Source organism: Mauremys reevesii, linkage group 2 (genome assembly GCF_016161935.1).
Source record: "Mauremys reevesii isolate NIE-2019 linkage group 2, ASM1616193v1, whole genome shotgun sequence".
NCBI lineage: Eukaryota > Metazoa > Chordata > Testudines > Geoemydidae > Mauremys > Mauremys reevesii.
This window is the reverse complement of record NC_052624.1, coordinates 49,996,739-50,019,373: the sequence shown is the minus strand read 5'-3', so window position 1 is coordinate 50,019,373 and position 22,635 is coordinate 49,996,739. Positions and strand designations below refer to the sequence as shown.

The following is a 22,635-nucleotide window of genomic DNA, read 5'->3' as shown; positions in this document are numbered from 1 at the left end:
GTTTGATTTTAAAGGAGTTAGTTGCAAATATACATAATATTACAGAAAAAAATTGATCAGAAATGAAATAATGAGCAGAAAGTAAAGTCAATTTTTAAAAATCATTAGTGAAAAATCTATATACTTTTTCCTGGTATTTCTGTCCCCTACTGCTCTATTCTCTGATGGGTTCTGCAGCTTCAGTTAAAGATTACATGTGTAGAACTATCGTAGTGTTACTTTTTCTCATTAGGTGGAATGTTGCTATTTGTATATGAATGTCCCTGTTTATGGCAGATAGGACAATTGCCTCAGTGAGACATCAGAGCTTTGATATAAAGTCTGTCTTTATATTGCTGTTTGTCTTTATTGGTTGTGATATAGGAGTTAGACCACAAGACTGGGAGTCAGGAGAACTGGCTTCTAATTCTAGCTCTACCATAGGCTCACAAATGACTGATAGCAAGTCACTTAGGCAAGTGATACAGAGATTTAGAGTTGGGCACCAAGAATTAAGGGACCGTTTAGAAAACTTACAACTTCACATCTTTGTGCCTGTGTAAGATGGAATAATAATATTTATCCACCTTTGTAGAGAGCTTTGAAGTCTTTGAATGAAGGACGCTTTGGGCCTGCTCCAAGCTTTTTTGAAGCCAATAGAAAGACTTCATTGATGAGCTTTGGATCAGACTGTCTATGCACAGAAATAGTAATATCATCAGCTAGTGTGCTTTGCCATCCTTATTCACATCATTTTTGTAATATATATTTAAAATATAGGTGTCTTCTGCTTGTATATATCTCAAACACTATGCAAAAGTGGACTGAACATGTCACAAAAGAAGCAGAAGAAGGAAAAAAATTGAAACAAGTTATACATAGGTAATTCTCCAAATCATGCAGCAATCCTACAAAAACCAAAATGGTGTCTTATCACTTACTCTTATTCAACACATATCCTTAGATTTCACTGACCTTGACAGAATTACAGGAGACTAATTTTAACCACATCGGTTCTCAAAAAAAAGAATCACTCTTTAAAATACTCTGTCTAGGTTAATAAACACAGATAGGTTTTCCTTTAGCATCATGTCATATGGCTCCTTTCCCATCGTCTTCTACAAGCATATATTTACTGTGAATGTTACGAACAAATTCCACTTTCCATAAATATAAGTTCCCCCATGTCCCTCTTATGCCCACTGGATCCAACCCTAAGCCCACAAACAAAGACCAAGAAAAAGTCTTTGCCAATGGGAACTATGAGGCAGTTGAGGAGGATGGAGGAATCTTCACTCCAACCTGGAGCACCCACACAGACTAAATACTGCTATATACGGAATGACATAAGAAACATTGCTCATTGATTTCTCATATGTGAGTTTGTGGCCACCTAGATCTACACATCTCCATACCCTCACCATGACAAACCTCACATGTCAACATTTATATTCGCCATTCTTATATTCTGAGATGACCCTCTGTAGAAGTCTCCTCCATTTCATGCAGGAGATGTACGGTCAACACTCTTTCTGTTCCCAGTACGGAAGATCCACAGATTTTAAAGTCTTCTGCAGATATGTAAGGCACCTAAGGATTTGGTCCATAGTGTCTTAAAGCAATGTTGCAACGTAGAATCTTGTTATGGAACCACAGATTTTTAGTGAGGCGTTAACATACGGTGGTTTCCATCAAAATTACAATGTCATAGAGCAGCTAATATAGTCCAATACTATTCAAATCTCTCCAACAGGTATTCCATTTCTTAAAAGGTGTGAGTATCTTCAAATTCGTATCGCTATTATCCAACCCACCTATGCTCTCTGTAGAAATGAATACACTGGCTTTTGCTCGTATTGAATTTTAGAGTAATACTAAATATGCCCAACCTGCTGCAGAGAAGATCCATGAGACAAATAAGCGTGATAAGTACAGTGAAGTTAAAAAGAAAAGTAGGAGAGAGTCCTTAAAATCCTTTTGAGTGGTTTCTCCTGTCTCTGCTAATATTCAGTATAGCATTTTTGCAGCTAAGAATGTAATCCAGGAAGGCCTGGCATTTTTAAAAGTTCAATGTTTGATACTCATTCTATGCTCATTCTATACATAAATCTACAGTGAACTGCTTAAACGTTTATTTCTTATTTTCAGAACTGGGAACTAAGCATAAAAATATTGGCCCATAAAATGCTTAAAAAGTAGATTACTAGAAACTAATAGAATACATTATTATCTATTGAACCAATGATGGGTCAAATGGGGTTTTGAATCCTGGTGGAGAATATGACTATGACCTTCATGTATACCATTTACAGAAGGCAATTTTATTTACATTTTTAAATCCACATAAAGGTGAAATATGATACTGCAACAAAATTGAACATTTATTTTTTTATTTTTTGCCCCCAGGCATAACTAAGCTCTCCCAAGGTCAAGTGTAGTACAAGACTGAAATGAAGCAAGACTTTCTCCATCATGCTGCCAGTATATTTCTCCCTTGTCTGGTGATACTAGTGATCAATTTTCATTCTCCAGAAGAAGAAAAATCCCCAGAGTATATGATGGTCAGACAAGAAACAATGAGGATAGACTTTGTTTCTTATGTTCTTTAACTTCCTATGTACAAACTGATCACAATTACATTTGCAGCTACTGTAACAGGCTAAATCATGAGGGCTGTTTAAAAAGACCTGGTCTTATAAGTGTGAGCGAGAGATAAATAAAAGACTATGTAATATTTACCTGGATCAACAATGCTACAATGCCTGTGTTCCAAATATAATGTCATGTACATTTAGAAAATAGTTGATCAATAACATTGATACTCTGTCCACTTTTAAGACCTTCTTAAAATCCCTACTTCTGCTGCCTATAGCAAACGCACAGGTTAGTTTTCTGAACTGTCCTTTTTATTGTTTCCCACCCGTAATCACTGTCCGCTTTCTCTGTCCTTTGACTGTAAACTCCTCCAAGCAAAGAACATTCTTCTTGAAAGTCCCTAGCACATAGTGGGCACTATTATAATCACATCATTAATAATTACATTGACGCAAACATTAAAAAGGTAGAGTGCACATTTTTCTCACATTTTACTTAGCACCACAGTTGCCAACTTTCACATGGTAAATAAGCCAAAAATCAAGCTAATCCCATTTCAAAACAAGGCCAAAACAAGCCAATCCCTAAGAGCCCCAACACTCTGTGACTAGATCCCCCCAGCGTGCACTCTGGGGCTGTGGTGGGCCTGCTGTGCACCCCTGGCTCTCTCCCCACCTTGCTCCTGCTTTTCCCTTGCCCCTGCTTACCCCGCCTTACTCCTGCTTGCCAGGAGCCGATCAAAACAAGAAGCAACAAGCTACAAGCCAAACACACAACAAGCTACAAGCCAAAACCTAGGCAACAAGCAACTCACAAGCCAATTAAGCCAAAAATAGCCCAGTTTCTGCATTTTTTATCTCAGGTTTGGCATGTCTGCTTAGCACCTGTATGTTTCCCATGATACAGTGTTAATAAGGACAGGAGATGTTTATAAAATACTGCCATTTTATAGACTACCCCCAAATGAATGCTCAGGAGGACATGCATGTCTATGGGTGTGTCTGGTAGCCCAGCATATTATTAAAGTTGCCTGACTCTTCTCATCTCAAGACCTTGTTTTCAGTTGCTTATAACTTTGCCAAACTTTAACCATTTGTGCTGAAATTGTCCATGCTGGGTATCTACCTCAGGCTGAATGTTTGTGGAAAATTTCAGCCAAAATAGTTGAGAACAAGGCTAGCACAAAACACGTTGTTTGGAAATGTTTAAAAAAAGTACTGATGACCTTTTCTTAGAAAATCCCTAGTGCACCCAAGCTCTGGAGCAAGGACTTGAAATTTAGCAGGGACCTGGCCTTTGTGCCAAGAATGTGCTTTGGCTTTTCCTGTGAAAATCTACCCAACATTGGGCACATTAAAAACCTTTCAAAAATCTCAGTTTGCACATACTCAGTACAGACTTCTTAGACTTTGGCAGCTGACATCTCCAAAAATTCTGTACACACTGAGCATGCTCCATGCCCTGATAGCTCTACACATTGCCATCCCCATGCAGTGACTGAGTTTGCTCCCTCCAGCCCAGAGATGCAGAAGTGAGAGCAGAGACTCTGTCTCTCCTGTACTCTCAGTGGACCCTGCTCCTGGTGACCAGACAGTGTGGAGGAGGAAGCTACCAGATTTAAATGCAGTGGAGACAAAAGCCAGACCTGAGAGACTGAGAAGGCAGGAGAGTAGAGTAAGACAAGTAGCGTGGGAAAGTGATACTGGTATTTGGAGGCTGGCATGAATGAAGAGAGAGGGACTGGGACTGGGTGGGCCTGGAGATGGAAGCTGGGAGGGGAAACTGGAACTGGAGGCTGGCATCATTGGAGAGAGAGAAACTTTGACTTGGAGTTGAGAGGAGGGACAGGGATTGGTTGGGCAAGGAGACTACAATTGGAAACCAGGGAACAAGGTAGAGATGGAAACTGAGATACAATGTGGAGCCAGAAGGGATACTGGGACTGGCTGGGCAAAGAGAATAAGAAAGGAGGGGCAGCAGAGTGGGAGGGAAAAAGGAGTGGAGTGGAAGGAGAGACAGATGTGATGAGTTGGGGTTCAGAGGAAGAACTGGGGTTGGATGAACAAAGAAGCTTGGACAAGGAGCCAGGCTCAGACATCTTGTGTTTTCTATATATAAACACAAAAGATGTCTGGATCCCGGAGCCTTATAAAAATAGATATACTTTCAATTGGGTAGGGTTTCCACCCTGCAGGGCCTGGAATTGAAATCTTATTATAGCTGGGCAGATTATTAATAGCAAACAATGTGTTTGATTAATTTAGCCCATTTTTCTGTTCGTGTATTATCAACTCAGAATGTATTTGATTTCTGCTGATTTATTCATAGGTGTCCAAGGAACACTTTAAGCATGCATATTCCAGCTTCTGGAGCTCTTTGCTGCACCTAATCACAAGTAGTTTTTCTTTATTCATGGGGGGGCAATTGGGCAGCTGTATCACATGTATTGAGCCCGCTCCCTGATTGGATGACTTGTGTGATGAGATCCACTCCCAGCATGGAAGGTTCCTTCCTCCTCTGACCCTGACCATCATCGGATTGCAGGGTGAAATCTTTGGGCCTAAGCTGTTTTCTTAGCTCTGGCTAGAGATCAACAAGCACAATGTCAATTCTGGATTCCCAACTCCCCCTCGTGTCCATTGCCTGCTGAATAATATCCGTTTTCTATGAAAGAACAGATCATGCGCACACACATGCTCACAGCATTAGAACACTGAATAATGTTAAAATCATTTCTGTGACTCTGGTCATCATATGTGGCAACTAAGGAGGCCAGAGTCAGTGGCTTTGGCCCTGGGCATGGCTCAGATTCAGGCAGATGCCTTATTTCTGTGGAAAAAGTAACAACCTGGGTGTCAGTCTCTGCAGCTGGGTATCCTTAGAAGTCTATGGAGCCCTGATATGTCAGTACCTACTGAGATGAATATAGGATGTAAAGAGCCCTCTGACCTTTTCTGTACTCTAGTATTTTCCTCAGAATGTCCCACCATTTCCCTACCAGCCTCTGAGCAGGGCTAGGCAAAATGGTGGGTTAAAACAGCTGCATCTTGTTTACACCTGTACTCTCATCATGGTTCCCACGGTTGGACCTGCCTATAGTGCAATGATGGGAAATGTTGACAAAAAGGCTAGTGTAGACACAGCCTATAGGTAGATACTAGTACTGGGGGGGAAAAGTGGTTACAAAATATACCAGTTAATGAGTTTATTTTACCATCATACATTACAAATTTGGCTCCATTAGCTTGGCCCATGCTTGAATGTGCTTTGGGGGGGATTGGTTCAAGGACTCTTCCACAACCTTTGTATGGCCCACATAAAGCCAGGGCACAATTGCAGTCCCTATGTTCCCCAGAATGTAGGAGTTGCTGTCTCTTTACTCCACGGGGTGGTGCACAACATCTCAGAGGTGGTGGGGAGCTCATAAGGAGAGTCATGGGCCCCATCTCAGTCAGTGTGTGACTCTGAAAGGGACTATGCTGTATCCCATAAAGGAGCGTAGGAGAAAGCCTGATCCCCCTGCATGCTGGGAAGTATGAAGCAGAATACCTCTGATGCTTAGCCTGGAGTGCAATGACATCAGGTTACTCCCAAAGCACAGCCGTGCCTAACAGGCACAATTGAGCCCAAGATCTATATATTATGAAGTATGTTTTCAGCTGGGTAACATCCCTGTTTGCTGGTGCACTTATGCCTCTAATTATCTGAATGCACTTTGCAAGTTGGGAGGTTAGGGCGCTCAAGTGATCAATCTACTCTGAGGGCATAAAAATGGAGGTGCAAATTGTATGAGTGTAAGCTGTGCCAGGGGACATCAGGCCTCATCTTAGACAAATATGTGAACCTGAGTCCACTAGCTAACAAAGTAGTAGCTACTTCTTTTATTATTTTATTACTATTATATTTGTGTTACTGTAGCTCGTAGGGCCGTGTTCATGGACCAGGAGCCCACCCAACCTAGAACAAAAAGATGCTTACAATACTTACAATCTAAGTATAACACAAGAGACAACAGATGGATATAGACAGATGGGGGAGTGCAAGGAAACAATGAGACAATATTGATCAGCATCATATAGAGTTGTCTGGCAGCCTAACCATTGTCAAGCTTTTTGTAGGCTATTGAGCTAAATCAAACTCTCCACCAGCTGTCAGCAGCATCGATTCATTATGTACAGTTAGGTGTGTTTCACTCATAGTATTATAATTGTATAAGTTAAGCTGAGAGTGAAAAGATGAAAGTTAGATACTGATCCTAAAGCCCTCACTCAAGATAAAATTCCATCGAAGCCAATGGCAGCTTTGCCAGTGGAAGAATAAAAAGGACTGGGCACTGAAAGAGGAGTCGTGTGGTAGAACAAAGCTGGGACCTGATTCTGCTAGACTCACTACTACATTGATGTGTGGAGTATAAGAAGGATAGACTAGAGCACTCTCCACTCTCATTGACTTCACTGTGAGCTGAGGTTGCTCAACATCTTGTGGGATTGATTTCATACTGAACACTGCTTACCATTAGTAACATTTCTAAGCTTTTTCGTTTGTTTTATTACATTTGTTAGAGAGGCCAAAAGGTTCTTTCTTTTTCTTTTCCTTCCAGCTCTGACCAAGAATAGCCTTGGGACTTGTTTTGCATTCAGCTGCATGTGACTCTAAAATAGCAATTGAATATTGTTCCAAAATGTGCATTCAAAAGTAAAATACTTCTCAAGCTAAGGACACAATTCTTCTTCCATAGAAGACAAGACTTCTTCACTGACTTCAACAGAACAGACTCAGGCCCTAAATCAATATGCAAGTTTCCTGTGCTAAAATAAGCAAGGTTAAAAATCTAGCCTTTCATGCTCGTCATTCAAACACATATTTCTTGTGAAAGAAGCAAAAAATCTGCACTGCTCTGCAAAATCTCCACATCAATAGTAATTAAACTTCAAATCTAAAACAGAGAAATACTACTGTATACTGACCATGCAGGATTTCCTCAGATATGCCGTGGTTTGCATCTTTTTGTAATTTTGTGAAACAAGTAAATGATGGTGCCCCTGATGTTGCATTGCCATATTACATGAAAAGGCAACAGAATGAGCTGTTTGAAAAGTCAGTTTTTGATTTAATTTCAAAGACGATGAAGATATTTAGCAGCAAATTTCTTAATATGTTGAATCGGCAGCCAGATCAGTTCCCAGCTCATGAGTCGGAAAAAGTGTTTTAGAAAAATAGAAGCTAATTACTCTATATTACTTATGAATGGAATATATTTGGGATAAGAAGTTGTATGCAATGCATAATACATTATTTTAACATGCCAGGTCTCATAATTTGGCAATAAATTCAACAAGATCTGTGGTAAGGATATTGTTCTACAACACTGTAACCTTATTAGATATATAGCAAATGTGGTGGAATTTTGTTTGGGGTGGGAGAAGAATATATTTTATCTTACCCGTAAAAGTGCAAACCACAGATAGTATTAATTTGATATGTCCCCCGATTCAGCAAAGCATTTAAGAATCCTTAACATGCGAATAATCCCATCTTTCTCCAAAAAAGCAGATACTTAACTTTAAATATGTGTTTCAGTTCAAGCACATTCTTAAGTCCTTTACTGAATCAAGGCCTGTATCCTCAAAAACCTGTTATCTATAGCTGATGTCGGCTCCTGTGGTTAACATATATTTATAGTCCTATGACCGCATGATGTCAAACCCTTCCTCTCTCCACCATGTAATATCTGCAAAGGAATGCAATGCTATAATTTCACCATGTCATAGTTATCTATAAATTGTGGGGATGAAGATAAGTAGCATTCAGACCATCCTTTAACCTACTCCAGTCACACATTTACACATTCTCTTTATAAACTCTGATTATGACAAACTGAAAGACTAAAAGGTATCATTATAATCCGCTGTTAGCCTTGAACCCATCTGAAGAAGAGCTCTGTGTAAGCTCAACATCTTGTGTTTCTCACCAACAGACATTGGTCCAATAAAAGATATTACCTCACCCACTTCGTCTCGCTAATAACCTGGGACCAACATGGCTACAACAAAACTGCATTGAACCCACCCACTAACTTCTCCAGGACATCTGCTGTACTATAGTTCCCCAATGTTATATTTTATTAAAGACACACTATTTTGTCCAAGTTCTGTTATACTTATTCATGTTGAATAGTATCTTACATGATGGAGTGGTCCTATTAGTCAATTAAACTATTGAGTAAGCTGCTATTCAATATAAGTAAGGATATCAGAACCTGACCCCATATAAATGTATAGAGTTTGATTCTGCTACATTTACTAACACTGACTACTGCTTTACTAAGAGCCAGATTGTGAACCCCTTACACCGAAGTCAATGAGACTCCTCATCTGAGTAACTACTTACCAATGCAAAAAAAACAATGCAATGGTTTACAGTCTATACATAGCTGAATAGTGCCAATGAAATAAATGGAGTTACTCACACAGAGACAGACTTTTACACCCTTACAATAACTGGTACCATATACCGTGAGTAGTCCCACTGAAGTAAACAGGACTTCTTCTGGTGTAAAATGCCACTCAATGTGAGTAATTGTCCCAGAATCCCATAGTAAGGTAATATCTAGTAAGAGTGAATGTGGTAGAACCAGGCCCATGGTTTTTAAATGACTAGGAGTTTATTGTGCTATTTACTATGCACATCTTTTTATGTCCTATCTCTCTATTTGTTCCATACCTTAGTTCCAGTGATCTTTAAAGATCATTTAAATCAGCAGTTATATCCTTCATAAAAATATAATATTGTTATGCTATACCTAGTAATATTTCATATAAAACCTTCTTGAATGTGTCAATCATTTCCCCCAAAAAATGTTAAGAGAACTTTTGTATGAGAAAGCGTTCTGTAGCAGCTATTAGTGACACCAAGGATGACTCTAAATTAATGATAAATTATCAAACTAACACTCTGATTCAAACATCTCAAAATGTTATAGTATATTGCTATTGACTGTGCAGCAATCCTGCATATCCAGGTTATATTATTCCCATTTTAAATACATGGAATCTTTTGCAAAGACCTCAAACACTATTGATGAGATTGTAAATATATATAAAGCAGTCCATTAACTTCATACAAGCATTTTTATATACCTGAAGGCCTATGGCATTTCTTGACAAGATAACCTAGCTGAAGAATTGTTTTGCTAAAGTTCAATCATGAATGACTTACAAAAAATGAATATAAAGATAAATATGTTAGACTGGAGTCTAAACACAACAAAAAAACTGCAATGATAAAAGCTCTACATGATCAGTAAGAGACTAATTCTGCAGCACTGGCTCAAGCAAATTTTTCATCAGCTTAAATAGGAATTTTACCTCAGATAATACTGAAGGATCTGGCCCAGTTTTGTCATATACAAGCCGCCTTTTCAGCACCACTCTAAGTATATATTTTTACTTTATTTTTAATTCTTTCCACTGATTTGCATGCAGCTCCAGGACCAATGCTAAAAACATTGTGCCAACTACACATTCAAACTCACAGTTGGTTAACAATAGCGAGATTGTTCCTGAAAGTTAGAAGCCAATAAATGTTTTTTTAACTTTCTTGAAATTGCATCTAGCACAGGTATCTATGGGTATCACTTTGCACATAACTCATGATCCAAAGGCCTTTGGAGTTAATGGAAAGGCTCTCATTGACTTCAGTGGGTTTTGAGTCATGTCCATAATCCCCAGACTTTATAACTAGAAAGTTAAATAATCGGTACATTTTTTTAAAAACAAGAAAACCATACAACATACATAATAAGTGCTTCCTTAATTTTCTTTGTTAGCAAGCTACATAAATATAGCTTTCAAAAGACACTCCACTTAATATGTTTTACGTAGATCTCATAGATTGTAATTACAGATGCTCTGAAAGGCATTGTGGTTCCAAGGAATGATGTTACTAGATCATTGCACTCCTGGCATTATGTTGGCAGTCAGCTCTGCTGCTAAAAGGAAGAATCAAGGGATCATTTCTCAGGGAGCTGCAAAGGTTTAAAAAATATGCAAATAAATAGTGTGTAGGTATATTTACATTATGTGGATTTTAAAAGTTCAACAGAAAATCAGAACGCCCCTCCCTCCAAAAAAAAAAATACCCCAAGCTTTTATTCTTCAAAAATCTGTGCACCAACTGAGCATGGATGAGAAAGTGAGGTTTGAGGAGAGTAAAGTACTAAAGTTTTCCATTTCATAGGCATCCAGAATACAAAGTAAAACAATATAGTTTCTGTCGTTTCAGAAATCTGTGAATATACAAAGCAGATAATCTCTCCAGGCAGACGGTCAACCAACCATGGAGTGGTTCTAAGAGGAGAGGAGCCAAACCAACCGGCGCTGGCGAAGCTGGACAGGCACGTTAATTGACAGGGCATATCAACAGAAAGCCAAGCAGCTGGTAGACAAATTGCCTCACAATACGATAGAGAGGGGAAACAGTTATCGTCTGAAGAGGAAGAGACGGTAGATGGATGCAGTAGACTGAGGAGGATGGGTGCAATGGGCTGAGCAGACGCCCTTACCCGAGACATTTGTCTGTGGCTGGATTGTCTGCAAGACACAGACAGTGATGAAGGTGGCATTTTGTAGGCAGAACGATCTCTGCGAATCAGACAATACAGTCCCCAGGACCTGGTGTACCAGTGTAATCATACGGAATTCAATGGCTCGCTTCTAAGCAAATGCGCGACTGCCTCTGACGCCAAATGCTTTCGCGTACTTCTAATTGGTGCAAACATCAATGCAAGACTGGCCTAAAACTTTCCCCAGCCCAGTCAATTCCCATCACAGCCCGTTACTGAAGGGGCGTCCCATCAGTCATCCAGTTACACCTTTCTTGTCAACTCTGTGTTTTATTGACAGCCACCTTTCAGCCAGCAGACCCCGAGAGGACAGCTCTGTCAATAGTAAGTTGGATGTATGCGATCAGAGGACATAGCTAATGATTATCTCTTACTTAGAGTAGGACGGCAGCTCGTGGGAGCGCCAAACAATCGCTTATTTCATATGTGAGCAAACACTGGAAGTTTCCTAGCGAGCATTATCGCTGCTCTGCTCCAATCTCTAACTACGAAACGATTCAGAGTCTTGACTAAACAAAAGAGTGAGTCTGGTTCGGTCCCCAGGAACGTGAGGTGCCTTTGTTAATTAATCACAAAGTGGATTTTCTAGAGTGTGGGTTTTTTTCTCAACATCAGTAATGTTCCAGGGTCCATTTCGGATACATTTAACTTGAATATCTCCGACCAAGGTAGCGCTGAGGGAGGCGATGGGCTGGAAAGAGACAGGACTGAGGCGCAAATGAAAGCGTTCCTAACAAGATGAGTTACTTTTCCACCGGTCTAATGATGATAAATTCAAGGTTCCCCTCACGTCCTCACCCTGGGCAGTTTAGCCATAGAAAACAACGAGTCTGGCTTGGAATCAGTTAAGAGAGACCCAGTCAGTAATGATAGTAAATATATTGATTTGCTTGCTAAGCCGTTTTCTTTTGTTCCCCGTGAATAATCACGGTCCCCTCTGAAAGCTGGAATAATTAAAAATGGAAAGAGTCGTTTTAAGTGGGGTTGTTTTAAGTGACTCGGACAAGGAATTCGTTCGCAATTTGGGAGTCGGGTCCTTTTAGCGGTGATTTAAAAGGCAGGTGTCTCCGTTTAAGTAGCGGGGAGCCTTAAAGAGAAATGTTTTATTCAAGTGGTTTCGCATAACATAGCATCGATCGTTAATGAGACATCAATCTCAGCTGTTCGGTCTCTTTGTTTCCGAAGCGAGGAAGAGAGAATTGCACGCTGGAGTCAGACGGAGCGGGAGCGCTGCCCCCTGAAGTCACCAGTATACAGCAGCTGTCACTATCCGGCAGCAGTTTGCAGCCCCGGAAGCGCGGACCGGTGATAGAGGTGACGGCTGGTTCAGGGACAGGGGCGGTGGGGTGGGAGCAGGGAAGCTATCCAGGGTGCTGCAGAGCAGGAGGCGTCTAGCTCCACGAACTGTGACTGGTGGTAGGGTGTTTGGGCGGTCAGAGGTAGGGGGAAGAAGGTGTCCAGGAGCTGCCCAGGGTCCTGAAACGCACCAGGCATCCAGTCACTCTAGCGCTGGGGTGTCTGAGAATAAGTTACCATTAGAGGTAGAGGAAGTCCTGGAGATGTTCTGAAAAGCAATAAGGATCCTGCCCCAGAAGAGAGAGAGAGAGAGAGAGTGTATGTGTGTGTGTTGGGGGCGGGAGAGGGGTCATTTTGGGTCTGTCCAGGGTACTGACAAGATTCCACCTCCGCCAGCCTTGGTCCCCGGCTGAACTCTGGGCAAGAGGGAAATCCGCGGCCACACACCACCACCAGTTATTACCAGAGGGGCGGCGCTCTGTGAAAACCCCTTTCTGCTCCAAATTACCGCTCCCCGTTCAAAACTAAGGCAGGGCGCTTGGTGTTCTCCTGGAATCCAGCGACTAGCAAACGTTTTAAAAACAGCAAAGAATCCTGTGGCACCTTATAGACTAACAGACGTTTTGCAGCATGAGCTTTGGTGGGTGAATGCCCACTTCGTCGGATGCAAGATATGGTTTAAAAGCAGCCTACTCAGGTCCCTTTTGTAAGTGTGCACATCATTAAGCTTGAAGCTAAAACATCTGGTCCCGCTCTCAGCCCCTATTTCTGTACTGATGTAAATAACTTCATTGGCTCTATTCAACATCTCCAGGGAAGGGGGGATAGTTTTCAAATAAAGGAGGTTAATCTTTCATTGAATAAAGTTTTTCCTTGGCTCCAATAAAGAATATGAAATCAGGAATAAAAAATAACCAGACATGGGAAAGGGTGGGCGGTTATCTCCTCCCGCCCCTTCTATAATGCCTGCTAAGAATTTCTTTCCATTTGTGCAGATTCCATTGGCCCTGCTGTCAGGAGTTCTTGACTGTGGTTTATAGATCAGTAGGTCACCCCTCTCAGGTAGTCCCCCTCCCCTCAGTCTCTGCGAGTTGAAAACTGATAGGATGTGGTGAGAGGGAAGAGGTATTTTGGATCCCTCTTTGAATCACAGAGAAACCCAGCAAGATGGATTCTGTGGAAGGAACTGTATTTCTAAGCAGCAATTTTTGTCATTACAGGTAAACTATAGAACAGAAAAGCGTCTCACAATGGCCATTTTTATGTATCTTAGGTGACATAAGAGATTTTCTGTCTCCTCCTGGGTTTAAGAAAATTCTAAATTGTCCAAAGAGGCCCTAGGGGGCCGGGGCAGAAAGGGGGAACATTGCTATTGCGAATAATGACAGATATTGTAATGCTATGGATTGTCTCCTATAAACACACTAACAATGGTGTGATCCAATACCGCTGTGTTGCAGTGGCACAACCTAGTCATTTTTGGTTGACCTTCAATTACGCCCACGCGTGCAGAAGGGACTTTCTAAAACTAGAATAAATTCTATTCTGTTTGTGACCCTATGTAAAGTACATGGCTGTTGTCTCTGGCCACCTTTTCAGGAATATGGGTTGTTTTTCCCCTCCAAAGGCAGAGCACTCTATAGAAGTTTAAACCACAGCCAGCAATCCGCAGGGTTAAACAATAAACGGGGAAATGTGCAGTCCTGCTTAACAGCAAGCAGTTTGCATAGCTTTGAGAATCCGCCAATATATATCATATCAATAAAAGCAGCTCTTCGAAAGCTTGCATAGTAATTGAGATTGGAGATCTTTTTTGATATGGGTTGGCATTTCCTCATATCAATCTGACAGAGCCAACTCAGGAAATTGCTGGTAATATTCATCTGGGGAGCACTTTCATTAAACGTAATTCATTCGACTTTCACAATAAATTGAGTGACATCCTTACAGCAGAACCTTTTTATCCTTGATGAAGTGCTTGCCAAGCTTGGGGGGGGGTTCCACTTTATTGTCACATTCCTTAAAGCAGCGACGTCAACATGTCAATCTGCTGCATAAAAATGCGAAAGACGTATTTACAAAGCACCCAAGAGGTGGTTTAATGCTGACTTACAAGAAGAGCGAGCTGAGAGTTAAACTATCTGATAAATCACAATCGTAACTTAACAAAAATGCAATCGGAAGGGCAGAAGCCAAGCCTAGGAAAGGAGGGGTGGGTCATGGAGTCATTTTCTCAAGGCGCTGTTTATTCCGAGCAATTGATTTGCTAACCAGCTTCTCCGCAATTTCGAATTTACTGGGGAAATTGTCTTTTTATTAATTAAAATGGCGGTTTAGAGGGACGGGGAAATATTAAGGAGCTTAAAATGGATACCTCTAGCTACTGACTTGGCTAATCACACGAAGGCGGGGATATTGGGTTGCATTCAGGTGCCTCTCCTAAAAGGCGAAAGCTATTCCAAACTGCTTCCTTCAGCGATTGAAAAGAGTTAGCTGCATGCTAAGAACTATGCAGAAGGAACTTTTAAGTGCAGAGAAAACCTCCTTAAACTTCTACCTGCTGCACATGCCTCTTCACGAGTTAGGAACTTAAGCCCTGGACAGAATTCACCATTCTTCGCTTACTAGGAAATCTGCCAACTGCAAGCAATCCAGTTCCCATCGCAATTAGCGTGCAGTGTCTTCCAGGGAGGAGCTATTCTATATAAAAACAGCATTTTCGGTATTTTAAAACGAAAAGAGTCTAGTTCAAGATTGTGTGAACTCACTAAAAAGTATTCCCAATCCTCTGCTCCCCACCCCATCAAATAAACCAAAGGCAGAAAATTGCTTATTTGAAAAAGCAATACCCAGGTGCTTTCAGCTCAAAATACCCTTTTGAAAATATTGTAGAGTGATTATTGCAGGACAATGCTGCCTATTTTTTCTTCCTTCGCAGCCTAGAGAAATATTTGGGAAAGTAGGACATCAGCACCTATCTTAAAAATCACCCTGTTTTCACAGCCACATCTTCTTTCACATTCACAATCGCTTTCATTAAACAGGCAGAAATGACCGCAAACAATGCCACACGTATAGAAATCACAGAAGTACACAAACTCTGTAGCCATTAACTTCATGTTTTCTCCTCCTCCGCAAACAACGTACACTGAGGACAATTTTAAACAGCTGATCTGCACCAGGAAAGCTACACTCGGATAATCGGAAGGCCCCCAAACTTCACTAATGTTGGGGAATGGTTTTTAAAACCCGGTCAAGTACCGAAGGACACTAGTACTGCATTCTGAAAACCATTTGCAAGCGTAATCATTCCTCACAGTAAATGGTTCCTGGGAACCTTTGTCTTGTGAAAACCAGGATCTACTCTCTTTTTTTAAAGTGCCAACCTGACAAAAATTCCCATTAAGCAAACTATTTACTAATGTTTTCTTCCGGCTCTGGACCAGAAAATTCTCCCGAAAAGCGGAGCCTGCTTAAGTTAATTTAAATCTTTTGCTATGTAACTTTTAATATATGGGAAACGCAAAGGCCACCAAAAATATTGTAAAGCTTAATTTACAAAAAACACTAGTGAGTAACTTCATTTTTAGCTTGGGAAAGGTGACAATACGTTTCATTTTCCCAGCAAACTCCCACCGCAATGCTGCTCTTGTATTTAGCACTCCACCAGATACTCTTGACAGATGAGAACTAATCGATGAATATGGGTAACTTTTAGCCAGGGAGTGAAACAAATGCACCCTGTTAGTTTAATGTAAAACACTGGAAGTTCACAACAAAACAATCGAACGCAGTCTATCCGGATGTGCATTGTGAAAACAGATATATAGAAACCTGCGACCAACAGACACTTCGCCTTCACTGTTTGAGATTTCCAGGAAGAATGTACATCATTCAACCGCCGAATGACAAAAAGATTATCCAGTAGGAATGGTTTAACTGCTTGCATGCAAGCCTTCTAAAAGGTTGCTTGTGTGAAATTATGCTTGTCATCTTAATTTATCAAATCAATCGTGTTTCCTTTAACTGCTGCACAGGAATTAAGTTGTTATTCCGTTTGGAATGTAACATTCCCGTGGATGTACTTGCGCCGTGATCAGCAAACTCCAGTCGTTTGCACTCTTACAATGGATTGCCTTAGCAATTTGTGTGGAAATGGTACGACCCATCTCTTTGGCCCATCCTTGAGAAATAAGTCCAGTTAGGATCTCTTTGCCAAGAACCATGTTTTTTGCCACTTCTACAGCATGTTGCTTCAACCCAGTACAAAGTGTCTGACTAGACTTTATTATTCTATTCTATCATATTAGAAGTGTGCAGGAATTAAATAATAATAAGCTTTTTATTTAGGAATTATTGTAAAGCTAAAATGTCCTTTTAATATATGTCATTCAAAATTAAGACGTGATAAGACTCTACAATATATGAGTGATGTTTTCTTTCTTGAGTTATATTTAGTGCTAGGTCAGGGGCGATTTTCAGTTTTGATGCAGCATTATAAAGTTAAGAAAACTTTAATCAGAAAATTGCAACTAGATACTTTCGAATGAACAATGTAAAACTGAGGTTCGCTAGTTAAAATCATGACTAATACTATAGCATTGAAATACTTTTTGTAGTGTAATGTGCCTCATATAATACCCTCCAGACTGAAGAAACAGGTAACGTGTGCCCTTAAAGACTAAATCCTAATTCCACCAAAAAGGTACTTTAGGCCAAAGGAAATGCATCTACTGTGCTAATCAAATCTAACCACATCAAGCAGTTCGCCTCTTTGTGCAGAAATACAGTACAAAACAGAGAGAGAAATATATGTCTGTTCAAATCTGGAGTATCCCCTTATTTATAAATAAATATAATACTGGGAAACCTTTTTCGCAAGGAAAGTCTCCACATGAAATTCCTATTCATTAAGATGTATCTGTATCAGCAGTGACCTCTATAAATTTCACATAAGGCGGGATGGAATATTGGCTTATATCTCCATAAAAATAGAACTGCACTTTACAAGACTTCATTGGAAAAGGCGGGGGGGAGGAGGCATTGGTTTGAGCTGAAGTCCAGGCTGTCAAATATCTATATTTGTTTAACCTGGTGCGGCCCAAGCTTGCTAAGTACACTGTCATTGGGTATTGTCTGTTTTATATGTAAGGAGACCCTTTTCCCTATACGACCCTTACCCAAAAATCCGCCCTGCACTTTAAACAAACTACGTGGGAATCTGAACGTATTTGTTTTCACATCCTAAATGGCTGGGGGCTGAACATTTAAATCCTGGTTGTAACTGCTCTATGCAGTTGTATGAGTTTGTGTAAGGCTTATACACACGCAGACATACACACCCAAAGTAGAGGCAAGCAGAATGTTGCACCTTACTGGTTCCTGACACTGCATTAAAGTTTTAATCAAAACTTCCTGCTTCATTGCTAATAGACTGTTATTACATGAGGGCCTAATTCGAACTTTTAAAGCCACTCACCAAAGAGGTTAAATCTATAGCAAGATGTTGGAATACATGTATAAAGATTGATACTGAAATAAGTATCTGGTTAGAGTGGGAAAATCCTTTGGATTTATTTTTTCTCTGAGTGCTTTGGCAGAAGATACAAGCCAGTTGAAAAGTGTCCCTTCCCCCTAAATTGTCTTTTATTCTCTATTTTATTGTATCATATTTTTGCATTGTTTTGAGGGAGACTGGAAAATTGTCTCCTTCCCTCTGTAATGCCAAGCCCTGCGAAAAAAAAGGCATTCAGGTAATGAAGTCTGTAACTAAACGGTAATTGAATCAGCATAATTTGCACACTGAATGGTTTTCAAATGCTCCCAGTTTACAATTAAAGGAGAATTAATGCGCTTGTTGTTCAGACTGCGGCGCGTTAGAATAAATCCAGCACTGTTGTTGTAATGAGTGCAAAACAGTTTAACTGCCAGCAAACACATTCAAAATTTAGCACAACGTATCGATCTCGCGCCTGGGTTTGATAGATTATTTGCCACATGCTTTTTCATATGCTATAAAATTAACAGAAAGTAGCAACGGTTGCTGCAGATGTGCCGCCAATCTGGGACGCGAGGGGAGTAAATCGCGTAGGGAAGTTTGCGTGTTCGAGTCCTGCCTCTGGTTAGCTGAGCGCACCCGAGCACCACGTTGGTATCCCTCTCTTCTACTATAGTTGTCATGTCTACGTTTTACATCATATTCCGCCTTATCCCTTTAATGTTTCTAAGCTTCCAGTCCTGCCTCCTTCTCCACCCCGCTGTCTGCCTTGTCCTGAGGGGGAAGGGGACTAGCTGTGGTGGTTTCACTTTTCTAAGCTATGCCTCTTTACTTGCTGCTGTTCATTTGGGGAGGGTGTACGAGCAGGTGCCACACAATAGTGTGCATTCTCATCTGGGTTGGTTGCCCCTGTGCTCACCTGCTTACCCCCAAGGTGTCCTGGTCTGGGCTGAGACTGACGCGCAGCGCCCTCAGGCGGACACATGCTGCAAGTGTAGGAAGCAGCGCACAGAAAAGCAGCCCGGAACCCGTGCATTGAACCTGTGACCGGTTAAAGACACCTCTCTTCCCCTTGGCGTCTATGTGAACATTAAGTGGGCAGCTATGAAAATGCACCTACATGTTTGCAGCTCTCCCTTATTTCCACCCAGCCTGAGCCTAGAAGCAGTTTCAACTGCTTTTCCGACCTGAGGACAGATCCATAGAGCTTGGTTTGCCTGCTATGCACCAAAGGAGGAAAGGATGCGAACTAAAGACATGCCGTCTGCCCTTGTTCTTTGTGATTATATAGAGAGTAAAGTATGCGTTAAAGGAGATAACACTCATGCCTACTTGTGTTCCCCTGGTAATCTTAAAGGGAATTTGCGACGGAAGTCAATGACACATCATACAGAAAATACTAGCTGTGCTTGTCACTGAGTGTTTACACGACGGTACTGTATTATATTGCAAAATGAATGTCTTCTGTTGTGGCTCAGTGACAGTGATCCCCATCCGGAAGGGTTTCTAGCAGCAATAACAAGTAGTAAACAAGAACTTGCCTGCCGTGCAGAATAAGCGATGAAGACACACTGAGAGGGTATTTCAAAGCACAATATGTTCTGTACCTCACCGCACACCCTTCAGAGATAGGGGCATGGGGAAATGTGCCCCGGAAAATGTACATTCCCAATATAAAGTTCGATCTTTTATTACCTTCCTGGAGGTGGGGAAAATGTTTTTTTTAGAGCCGTTACCTATTTGGGGCGTGTTATAGGCGATCACTTTGATTCCCCGCCTGCTTTATCCACTTCCCGAGTGTCCTGCGTATCATACACTTGTCCTCTGAACAAATCGGCAACTCTAGAAGCTACACTTCAATCTGGAGAGAAAGTTACAGACCCCTAGTCCCCCCTCCAAACCACCGGGGGAAAGCTTTCAAAGCGAGGCGGCGCAGACGTTCCTCCTCCTGGTTCGTGTCACAAGCCCCCTGCTAGCAGAAAGTCGCCGGAAGGTGCAGCTGCGGCCCCAACACAGTCGGTCTGTGAGGGGGGCTGTCCACCCTCCAGGCTTTACAGCCAGTCACACACACACAGAGGGGCGTGGGGGCGCACGGAAATTAAAGCAGAAATAGCTCCGGAACCTGGTAAAGTTGTTGGAACCGAGAGACCTCGCTTGAGATCCGAGTGGGATGCTGAGTTTTGTGTTTGTTTGTTTCTATGGTGCCCGATTCCCCCCACCCCCCAAGATAAGAGGACATCTGAAACTTACCAGGTAGAGAGTAGGCTGCAGCAGAAGCACGGCGTACCAATACACAGCCTGCATCCTCCCGGCTCAAACTTCCACGGCTTTCCCTTCGTTTGCTCTTTGTTCCTTCAAGACCATAGATCCACCTGACATCCACTTTACAGAACAAGCAGAGCTCTCACCAGCCTAGACAAAAATGAAATTATAGACCCCATGACCACAAGACAAGGTTAGACTTCGAGACAAGGAGGGAAGAGGGGGCGGGGGGAGAAGGAGGAGAGGCGGGGAGTGGGGGACAAATAACGATTAAAATCGAGTTAATCCAGCGTCAGAGCCAAGTGATCGCATGGTCCGGGGCTGGCTGGCGTGCTGCTGGGGCTGGCGCTCCTGGGAGCTGAGTCCTTTGGCGAGGGAGGTGGCTGGAGCGCACCCTTGCGTGTGCTGGGCAGGAGCCTTTGGTGCCACTGGCTGCCAGACCTGCCTGGCTGTCTTATATCAGGAGGATCCGGGCTCCAGCCGGCTGCTAGTTCACTGCCACCGCCACGCAGCAGCAGGCTGGAGAAGGGAGGGAAAGGGGGGCAGGAGCTCCCGGGATTAGGGACCTAGGAGGCGCCTCGACGCTTACAATCAGGGCAAACCGATTCGCCTCCCGGAAATCCGACCAGCTCTGTTCAAGCCAAACCGCGCCCGCCCGCCCACTTTAAAGAAAGCAGCTGCCTTGACTCTGCCCCTGCTCACTCGTGCCTGGCTTTGCCCCGAGCCGTGCGTGCCGCAGGTCGCCCGAAGACATGTGGCTAAGCGGATGTCCCCCTCCCCACCTAGCCCCCCGGAGGGCCGCATCCTGGGGCAAGCCGAAGCCCCCGCTCTGCTCTCTCTATACGTACTGCCTGTAGGGTCCGAACGCAGCCAGGGATGCTCCATGTAAACCTACAGTGGCTGGCAGCCTCCTAGGAACCAGGGGTCCCTTTCGTGTCGCCTCTCCATGTCACGCGCGTAAGTGTCCCGTGGAAACAGGTGCCGCCGTGAATCCAGCGTGCGGGAAGGGAGTCGCCGCTGGCTGGGACCCGACTGGCTCCACGTCGCAGGAAACTTACAAGGGGGAGAAGCGAGAGGCTGCCCGGACCGCCAGCTCCAGTCTGGCGGCCAAGCACCGCGGCCGCCGCGCTGCGAAGCCTCCCCGGCTGTTTGTCTCTGTGAAACGGGACTTGTTGGAGGGAGCTCGGGGAGCACGCGGCTGTTTAACTCCTGATCAAATCTAGCTGCGAAGACCTGGGCCGATCGCGTCTGAGCCGCGGACTGTCCGGGAGTCCCTGTTGGGGGGAGAGAGAGAGGCGAGTTTAGCAGCAGCCCATGCGTCCCTCCAGCGCGGGCGGCGAATCAGAACCCGCCCCAGGCGCTGTGCCTGGCCCTGCCCTGCCACCAGGGGGCTCTCCCCGGCTCCTGTTCGCGCCGGGACACGCCGCTGCCCGCCAGCCAGCCCCTCTCACTGCCTGAGAACCAGGGGACTGGTTGTTCCCCCTTCGGTGGCAATGAATATCCCACGCCAATAAAGAATTGTCCAGCCGCTGGCTCCCCCTCCCCCGACACACACACACACACACACACACACACACACACACTCTCTCTCTCTCTCTCTGTGGATCGTTTCCTGCTGACGAATTGCAGCGAGCCGGGGCGTGGGGTGACCGCAGGCGGGTTAAGAGGTGGGTTACAGGTGCTGGAGGGGGGGCTGCCAGCCTCTTGGATTTAATGGAGGGTTTCCTCATTAGGGGGCGCAGAGAGCAGCCCCTCGGAGCTGAGCCGGAAAGCCGGGCTCCCGCTACCCACCGTAGTGCTGCTAAGTGGCATTACTTAGGAGCGAGGTCTGGTCGCCCTTGTCTGCGTTCTTCTTTACAGCGATCGTCCCACTGGGCTTTGTCTTTGAACAACAACAAAAAACCGGGGTGGGGGCTATTTAAAAATGTCACCCGGGCCTCAGAAATGCGGGGAGGGGCATCGTTTTCTCTGGAGAACCCGAGCAAGCCCTCGGCCTTCTCCGGGTGTGTTGCCAAAGGTCGCGTGCCGAAGCTCTTGATTTATCGTTTGATTCAAGGGAAACAAGAGCCAACCTTTCTGCATGCACGGCTGGAAAAGCCAGGGCTTCAGCTGTCCTGCCAGATACCTGCTGCTCCCCACCCCAGCACGTCCCGCTGATTAATATCGCAACCCGACGGCTCCATTCTGATCTGCAAAATATTGTGTAAACTCGGGGCGTGGGGGCTGCGTTTGGAACATGGCCATAACACGGGGATTTGCGATTAGTGCTTTGAGATGAATGCTGCCAGTAAGGCACAATGTCCATTCGTCAGGATACCCACAGGGTGAACGCCTCAAGACGTCTGAGGTCCCTGTTCTGGCATCATCTGTCCGCCGGGTATGT

The 22,635-nt window shown here is 43.3% G+C and overlaps 1 protein-coding gene across 2 annotated transcripts in view; it reads right to left on the bottom strand.

Annotated features, from left to right (window-relative positions):
- NXPH1 (neurexophilin 1) overlaps window positions 1-22,158 on the bottom strand; it is a 167,897-nt gene extending 145,739 nt beyond the window's left edge. The window contains exons 1-3 of one of the 2 annotated variants that reach the window (XM_039521517.1): window positions 22,044-22,158; window positions 21,101-21,526; window positions 20,241-20,402 (exon numbers count right to left, since the gene is read on the bottom strand). In XM_039521517.1, the coding sequence (XP_039377451.1) occupies window positions 20,241-20,294 (54 nt within the window). In that variant the 5' untranslated portion in view covers window positions 20,295-20,402; window positions 21,101-21,526; window positions 22,044-22,158. Of the gene's footprint in view, window positions 1-20,240; window positions 20,403-21,100; window positions 21,691-22,043 lie in introns of those variants that run through there. The other variant, XM_039521518.1, reaches the window with a different exon arrangement.
- Between the last annotated feature and the right edge of the window lie 477 nt (window positions 22,159-22,635).